We start from the raw sequence: 8,869 nt of genomic DNA, 5'->3' as shown, positions 1-8,869 counted from the left end.
CCCCGTGCACAAATTTTTGTGCCCCGGGCCTCTAGTTACCTATAAAAGAGTTAAACTTAGAGATAAAGTAAGAGCTCCCTGTATTTCTTTCCCCCTCTCCATATTTCTCTCTTCATCTTCCCATACTCCACTAGTGTTTTGTCAGATGCAGGGCCAAAAAGTTAAATTAAGAAATGGTTTGTATCATTGTCTAGCAAGCAAAGGATGTCACACTTAAGTGCATTCCATGTGAATCAATTAATAGTTAAGTGTCCTTTTATCTCCTGTGGTTTATAGATCGTGAGGAATGAGCTCATGGAGAAGCACTATAAACATGGGAGCAAGTTTCTAACTTCATTTCCAGATGGGACAACGCAAATATTGTATCCTTTCTAGTAACAAGTTACTTTTTTTTTTTAAGGGGAGAATGATGATTTTTATTTTTATTTTAATATATTTTATTGATTTTTTTACAAAGAGGAAGGGAGAAGGATAGAGAGTTAGAAACATCGATGAGAGAGAAACATCGATCAGCTGCCTCCTGCACACTCCCTACTGGGGATGTGCCTGCAACCAAGGTACATGCTCTTGACCAGAATCGAACCTGGGACCCTTGAGTCCCCAGGCTGACGCTCTATCCACTGAGCCAAACCGGTTAGGGCAGTGGTCGGCAAACTGCGGCTCGGCAAACTGCGGCTCGTGAGCCATGGCTCTTTGGCCCCTTGAGTGTGGCTCTTCCACAAAATACCGACTTCTGCGCATAGGCCACGAAGTTTCAGTCGCACTTTATTTGCTTGCCCGCACGTGGTATTTTGTGAAAGAGCCACACTCAAGGGGCCAAAGAGCCGCATGTGGCTCGCGAGCCGTGGTTTGCCGACCACTGGGTTGGGGCATAGCAACAAGTTACTTTTAGTAGCTTTATTTCTTTACAAAAAGATAGGTAAAGAAAAAGTACATAGAAAAATATTTTTAAAACAGATATTACCCCCAAATTCTACCAACCAAAGAAAAGCTGTTAACATCTTTTCATTTTTCATTTCTTATTTTTCCCTATGGGCATATACTTTTTAAAAAATCAGTTCTTCCACTATATTTCATATTTTATAACTTGCCCCCTTCCCATATATTATACAATAGATAATGTTATGAGTATATAAAGTGCAATAAATATAGAATTTTAACACCATTTTATAACCACATGGTATTTCATTATAGAATGTACTATAATTCATTTAACCTGTCCCCTATTACCAAACAAAGGTGGTTTCACAATTTTTTGCTATTATATACAGTACCTAACTGAACAGCTTTGTGCATATTTCCTTTCATACTTATCACTTATTTTCTTGAATTAAATACCTAGTGGTACAAATTCTGGGTAAGAACTTATGGACATTTTAAAGCTTTGATAGATTTTGCCCCCAAGAAAATGTGTAGCAGCTTACACATCCATGAGCACCATGTTATTTTTTAATACAAAAATTCAATATTCATTTTATGGAATAGTAAGTTGTTGGTCACCTGAACTTCTGCCTGATGGCCGGGCCCTTTGGTATTTTGAAATAGAGGCTATTTCGTATCTTGAGGAAAGCAAAAACAAACCAACAAAAAAGCCCTATGAAATGTGGAGGAATTTTGGTGAATCAGGGCCTCACTTTGTAGGAGAAAGTCGTTTTTAGTATAGTTTCCTAAATGTTTAGTCAAAGCTCAATAATAAACCAGAAAAATGACTTTTGTGGCATAGAAAGTGCAATAAAGTTTTAATTCCTTAGACCCTATGAGAAAGAGTGTAGGTTTTATTTTAATTGTACCAATAAATTTAAAATAACTTCCCCAACTTTTATTATTAATTATCACTTCATGCCCTGCCTTTAATTGCTAACTCGTAAAGACTGTGGCTGGTTTTCAAAATGATTCAGTATCAATCTTGTATTTACATCATCTCTGGACTTCTGGTCAGTTTAGATAGGAGTAAGTATCAACAGTTAGTGAATTATCCTCAGTATATTTGATTCCTTTTGGTGCTATTATAAATTGAATTTTTAAAATATATATTTATTGATTTTAGAGAGGAATGGAGAGGGAGAGAGAGAAAAAAAAAACATCAATGATGAGAGAGAATCATTGATGGGCTGTCTCCTGCAAGCCCCTTACTGGGGATCATCCTGTAACCCAGGCATGTGCCCTGACCAGGAATCAAACCATAACCTCCTGGTTCATAGATCCACTTTCAACCACTGAGTCACACTGGCTGGAATTATTTTCTTAATTTCACTTTCAGAATGTTCACTGCTAGAATGGAATAGAATAATACAATTTATTTTTATATATTAATCTTGTAGCCAACAACCCTGTTGAACTCAATAGTTCTACTATATTGTTCTGTAGATTCTTTAGGATTTTCTCTATGTAAGAACAGGTCTTCTGAATATAGGGATCATTTTATATCTTCCATTACCAATTTAAACGCCTTTCATTTCTTCTCTTCGATAAAATTTCCCTAAAACCTCCAGTGCACCCACAAAAGTGGGAAAGGATATGAGGGGGAAGGGAGGCTAATGTAGGTGTAGGACAAGGGGTACCCATTCCGTCCGTAGGTTCATGCCAAGTAGCGATGGGTACAAAAGAAAGTCCCGGAATGTGGTGAGTCGGTTCAGGAGTGTTCCAACCCCACCCTCGACGGAGGCGAGAGGTTTGCCCACCTCCCGCAGCCCGGCTGCCCCAGATGTTCCGCCACACCGGCTCCGAGGCGCCTTCAGCGCGGGAAGGGCTCTGGGCACAGCCAGCGTCTCTCCAGGGCGCCTCCAGCCTGGGAGCACCCGGGCCCCAGGAGCCCTCAGGACTCACCTAGACACGCCCCCACCCCCCCCCCCGGAACCCGCCCCCCCCCCCCCCCCCCCTGCCCCGGTGCGGCCCCTCCTTCCCGCTGTGTTTGTTCCGGGAAAGAGGGCGGAGGCGGAGGCCAGTTCGCTGGCTCCGGCAGCAATCGCCGCCGCCTGTGTATTTACAGCCGCGGCCCGTCTCCCGCCAGCTAGCTCCGGGGAGGGAGAGCGCGCACGAGCCCTGGCGTCCCCGACCCAGCCTTTCCCGGAGCCATGAATTCCAATTGCGCCCGGTGCAGCAAGGTGGTGTACCCCACGGAGAAGGTGAACTGTCTGGATAAGTTCTGGCATAAAGCATGCTTCCATTGCGAGACCTGCAAGATGACACTCAACATAAGGAACTACAGGGGCTACAAGAAGTCCTACTGCAACGCACACTAGCCCAAGCAGTCCTTCACCATGGTGGCTGACACCCCTGAAAATCTCCGCCTCAAACAACAGAGCGAGCTCCAGAGTCAGGTGTGCTACAAGGAGGAGTTCGAGAAGAACAAGGGCAAGGGCTTCAGCGTGGTGGCAGACACACCCGAACTCCAGAGTATCAAGAAGACCCAGGACCGGATCAGTAATATAAAATACCACGAAGTTTGAGAAGAGCCGCATGGGCCCCAGTGGGGGTGAGGGCTTGGAGCCCCAGCGAGATGTCCAGGACAGCGCCAGCTCCCGGAGACCCCAGGAGCAGCAGCCTCATCACATCCCGACCAGCGCCACAGTTTACCAGCAGCCCCAGCAGCAGCAGGTGGCCCCATCCTTTGGTGGCTACAAGGAGCCTGCAGCCCTAGTCTCCACACATCGCAGCGCCCCAGGTGAGGCGGGAAGCGGTACCGCGCCCTCTGAGACAACAGCGCCTTAGACGAGGATGAGGTCTCCTTCCAGGATGAGGACATCATCGTCAGTGTGCAGCAGATCGGTGACAGCTGGATGTACGGGACCGTGGAGCGCACTGGTGACACGGGGATGCTGCCGGCCAACTATGTGGAGGCCATCTGAGCCCGCTGGGCCCCGCCCCGCCCCATCCTTCAGCGAATTCCACAGAATCACATCCTTCCTGGACGTGACCTGTCCACCCTCCAGTGTCTCCGCGATTTTATATTTGCAATTGCTTGTTTCTTCCCAACCTCTTCCAGCTTCTTTTGCCAACTGAAGCCTTGTTCTGCAAAAAACAAAAACAAAAAAATCCCTCCAGTGCAATGTTGAGTAGACGTGGGGAGAGTAGATATTTTAGTTCCTGATCTTAAAGGGAAAATACTCATTATTGGGTTTTATTATTTGCTCTTTATTATGTCAATATTGTACATTTCATTAATTGATTTTCAAATATTAAACCAACCTTGCATTTCAGGGAAAACTCCATTTTGTCGTGGTACATAATCCTTTTTATGTGATGCCAGATTCTATTTTCTAGTATTATGTTGAGGTTTTTTTGTGTCTTTTAAATATACTAGAGGCCCAGTGCATGAAACACATGCACGGGTGGGGTCCCTAGGCCTGGCCAGCTATCAGGACTGATTAGGTTCCCCTCGCCACCCATATCCCCTGCCACTCACACCCTGTTCCCGTCACAGCCCGGGGCCTGCCTGATGGGGTGATCAGGACCTGCCAACCCCAGGGAGGGACCAGGACTTTGGCTGGGGGGAGGAACCAACAGCCACCACAGAGGGCTGATCAGGGCCTTGCGGGGAGGGGAGGGAGAGAGGTGCTGGAAACCAATTCCAGCATGACAGCAGGGCTGAATCTGGGAATGGCTAAAGGCATTTCCCCAAACCTGAATAGAATACATTAAAATGATTTTTGGCTGCCAGACAGCTCAGGGCATCTGAATCTACATGTTATTGCCTCCTACTGACCAAACACCTGAACAGCCATAGGCTAATTCTTCCATTCTGACAATGCCTCTGTATGCGAAAACCTGACACTTTGAAGTGTATATCTCTGCCTCATCTCAGGACAATTTGTATTAATAAAAAGCATGGGGTCTGAGAGGAGGAGATCTTAGATCTTAGTTTCCTTTAAACTAGGCTCCTCTGACCCCCAAATGCCTTTCAAAATTATGCTTCATTTCTGGACTCCTATTTAATTTACGCACAGCCTTCTCCAGATTGCTGAACTCTTCTCTTTTTTTTAAAATTAAATCTTCATTGTTCAGATTATTACAGTTGTTCCTCTTTTTCCCCCCATAGCTCCCCTCCACCCAGTTCCCACCCCATCCTCTGCCCTTACCCCCCCACACACACAATGTCCTCATCCATAGGTGTACGATTTTTGTCCAGTCTCTTCCCGCACCCCCCACACCCCTTTCCCCCCTGAGAATAGTCAGTCCACTCCCTTTCTATGCCCCTGATTCTATTATAATCACCAGTTTATTCTGTTCATCATATTATTTATTCACTTGATTTTTAGATTCACTTGTTGATAGATGTGTATTTGTTGTTCATAATTTTTATCTTTACCTTTTTCTTCTTCTTCCTCTTCTTAAAGGATACCTTTCAGCATTTCATATAATACTGGTTTGGTGGTGATGAACTCCTTTAGCTTTTCCTTATCTGTGAAGCTCTTTATCTGACCTTCAATTCTGAATGATAGCTTTGCTGGATAAAGTAATCTTGGTTGTAGGTTCTTGGCATTCATCACTTTGAATATTTCTTGCCACTCCCTTCTGGCCTGCAAAGTTTCTGTTGAGAAATCAGCTGACAGTCATATGGGTACTCCCTTGTAGGTAACTGACTGTCTTTCTCTTGCTGCTTTTAAGATTCTCTCTTTGTCTTTTGCTCTTGGCATTTTAATTATGATGTGTCTTGGTGTGGTCCTCTTGGATTGCTTTTGTTTGGGGTTCTCTGCACTTCCTGGACTTGGAAGTCTATTTCTTTCACCAGGTAGGGGAAGTTTTCTGTCATTATTTCTTCAAATACGTTTTCAATATCTTGCTCTCTCTCTCTTCTTCTGGCACCCTTATAATTCAGATGTTTGTGCGCTTGAAGCTGTCCCAGAGGCTCCTTATACTATCTTCGTATTTTTGGATTCTTTTTTCATTTTGCTTTTCTGGTTGGGTGTTTTTTGCTTCTTTGTATTTCAAATCTTTGACTTGATTCTTGTGATCCTCTAGTCTGCTGTTGGATCTCTGTATAATATTCTTTATTTCAGTCAGTGTATGCTTAATTTCTAGTTGGTCCTTTTTCATAACCTCGAGGGTCTCACTAGATTTCTTGAGGGTCTCACTACATTTATTGGTGGTTTCTAGAAAATTCTTTAAAAACCTTATAACTGTGGTTTTGAACTCTATATCCAGTAGTTTGCTTTCCTCCATTTCTGTCATTTGTGATTTGTTTCTTTGTCTCTGTATTTTTTTTATGTCTCCCTGTGTTGATAGAGTGGCTTTCTGTGCTAGGTGTCCTATAGGGCCCATTGGCTCAGCCTCCCCAATTACCTGAGGTGGACACTCTTGGTGCACCCCTTTGTGGGCTTTGTGCACAGTCTTGTTGTAGTTAAGCCTTGATTGTTGTAGGTATCACTGGGAGGAATTGACCTCCAGGCCAATTGGCTGTGAGAATCAGCTGTGTCTACGGTGGGAGAACTTCTGTGCTGGAGACACCCTTCTGGGGCAAGACTTGCTTCAGTGGGGCTTTAGTGCTCACTGAGTCTGCCCCCTGAGTGTGTCCCTTATGGATCTGAGGAGTTGTAATCTGGATGGTCCCACTCTGATCACTGGGTACACTGGCTCTTGGATCTCTAAGGAGGTGCTAATTTAGCCTCTGCCTGAGGCTACCCAGCAGGAGCTATAGAGAGATCTGCAGATTCATCTTCTTTGTTTGGGGTTTGGAGGTGCCCAGATGAGGCCCAGCTGTGAAGCAATGCAAGCTGCTGTGGGGTCTTGGGCCTTCTTTTGGAAGTTCTAGGTCTCTCTGACCCAGCTGCAGTTTGTTAGGTAAAATTCAGATTGCAAAGGGCCAGGTCTTTCATATGCAAAAGTCTCTGGGCACAGCTTCGGTGGGGTGGGGTCTCAGGGGATCAACAGGGCGAAGCAAGCAGCTATGGCTGCCGCTCAGCCCTACCTTAAGAGGCCCCGCATCTCAGTGTCCCAGTAATCACTGCAAACACCTCTGAGAGAAAGCTGCCCTCGAGTTCTGACCGATGCCAGACAGTTCAGTTTCTCCTCGTATGAGTCTGGGTCCCCAGAGACTCGCCCGGAACTGGAGTTCAGAGCAGTCGGGAGCTTGAGACTCCCTCCCGATTGCAAAAGACAACCGCGTCCTCAGTTGCCAGCCCTTTCCACGTGCACCTCCGTACCTCTGCACTTTACTTCTGCACCTCCTCTGAGTCTCAGTGTGCTTTTCTCTTTCCTTCTAGTTGTAGAATTTCCACTCAGCCAGCCTTCCTGTGGTTCTGGATGATGTCCGTTTTGTCTTTTAGTTGTATTTTTGAAGTGTTTGTGTAAGGCAGCAATTTCCGGTGTTTACCTATGCCGCCATCTTGGTTTCTCCCCCTGAACTCTTCTTAATGCTGGAACAAGAACCCCGACAAGGAGGGTCAGGGAGAGGGATGTGGGAGGTTGGCTGCCAGCCCCAAGGAAGGAGCTGGCCCTCTGCCCCCCTGGGAAAGGGACCGTGTCCACCACCACCCACCCCTGATTCCCCATCACCACCCAGAGGCCTGGCCCAAATCCCGTGACTGGGGGCCTGCTGGCCCAGGGGGAGGTACCAGGAGGTTGGCTGGCAGGCCCCATTGGTGTTCGGGGCCTGCAGGCTGGGGGCAGCTCCTGCATTGAGCGTCTGCCCCCTGGTCGCCAGTACATATCATAGTGACCAGTCATTCTGGTCGTTCTGGTCATTTGGGTTGTTCTGTCGTAAAGGTCGCTTAGGCTTTTATATATATATAGATTTGATTCACATAAAAAGCATAACATTTTTAAATGAAAACAGTATCTCCTGTTTTGGGAATGCTTTCCATTTTAAAGGTCTTTCTCATAAATTGAATTTATTCACAGTATAGCCAGGGACCATTAGAGCAATGACCTTATCTGATCTCAGCTACCCATCTGGAAACCTAGCCATCATCCGAGTGCCCAACAAGACCCATGGTTTCACTTGTATAGTCCAAGAAGACATACCCACTAACCCTGCCATCCTGGCAGTGCTGGACTCTTCTGGCCGAAGTTCCTGCTATCATCCCAATGGAAATGTCTGGTAGGCTTCTAGTTTCCTCCTGCTGCCATTGTGCTTTCTGGGTTTGTGAAATTTTATTTTTCCTTTTATTTTTTCCAACTTTATTGAGATATAATTGACATACAACATTGTGTAAGTTAAAGGTGTACAACCTTATTGGTTTGCTGTACTTAAAAATTTCAAAATGATTACCACCATATCATTAGTTAACACATGCATCATTCCACCTAATTACCTTTTTTGTGTGTGTTGAGAACACCGAAGACATACTTTGTTACCAACTTTTAAATATATAACATAGCATTATTCAATATAATTACTATGCTATACATTAGACCCCAGAACTTATTCATCTAATAACTAGAAGTTTTATTTTTTTCTTTTAAATGATAAAAATGGCTTTAAGAAAATTTATTTAAGTTAATGGTCTTTAGATAGTAATGTTCAACTCATAGAACTATTTGATTTATGCCTTTCCATATACTTCTCTGGAAAAATCCTAGGCAACTTTGTAAAACAAAGCTCATCATATTCTTTTTGTTTGCTTCTTTCTTTTTTCTTCTTTTAATATCTTTTTCTTTTTTAATGTTATTTTCATTTTGTTTTTTTATTTTTTTCATCATATCCTTTCTATAAATGAAAAGAAAATATTAAGTATACAATGTCAATGTTATTTAAAAATCTATATAAATTACATTAGGGATATGGAATATGAACTCAGATGGTCTGTCTAGAGCAGTGGTTCTCAACCTTGGCTGCACATTAGAATCACCTGGGAATCTTTTTAAAATCCTGATTTCTGGGCCTCATCCTTCTGGCAATTCTGTCTCTTTGTCATTGGGTAAGACCACA

The 8,869-nt window shown here is 44.3% G+C and overlaps 1 protein-coding gene and 1 pseudogene across 1 annotated transcript in view; both read left to right on the top strand.

The window, feature by feature from the left end:
• The window catches only part of ERICH6 (glutamate rich 6), an 86,637-nt gene that overhangs the window by 58,367 nt on the left and 19,401 nt on the right, over nucleotides 1–8,869 (top strand). The window contains exons 11-12 of the mRNA XM_006096325.1: nucleotides 277–362; nucleotides 7,883–8,038. Coding sequence (XP_006096387.1) covers nucleotides 277–362; nucleotides 7,883–8,038 — 242 coding nt within the window. The remainder of the gene's footprint in view (nucleotides 1–276; nucleotides 363–7,882; nucleotides 8,039–8,869) is intronic.
• LOC102425785 lies at nucleotides 2,957–4,159 on the top strand (annotated as a pseudogene).

The sequence above is a fragment of the Myotis lucifugus genome, unplaced genomic scaffold (assembly GCF_000147115.1).
Source record: "Myotis lucifugus unplaced genomic scaffold, Myoluc2.0 scaffold_175, whole genome shotgun sequence".
In the NCBI taxonomy this organism is placed as follows: Eukaryota; Metazoa; Chordata; class Mammalia; order Chiroptera; family Vespertilionidae; genus Myotis; species Myotis lucifugus.
The sequence above is the reverse complement of the archived record's forward strand: the minus strand, read 5'-3'. Positions and strand labels throughout refer to the sequence as shown.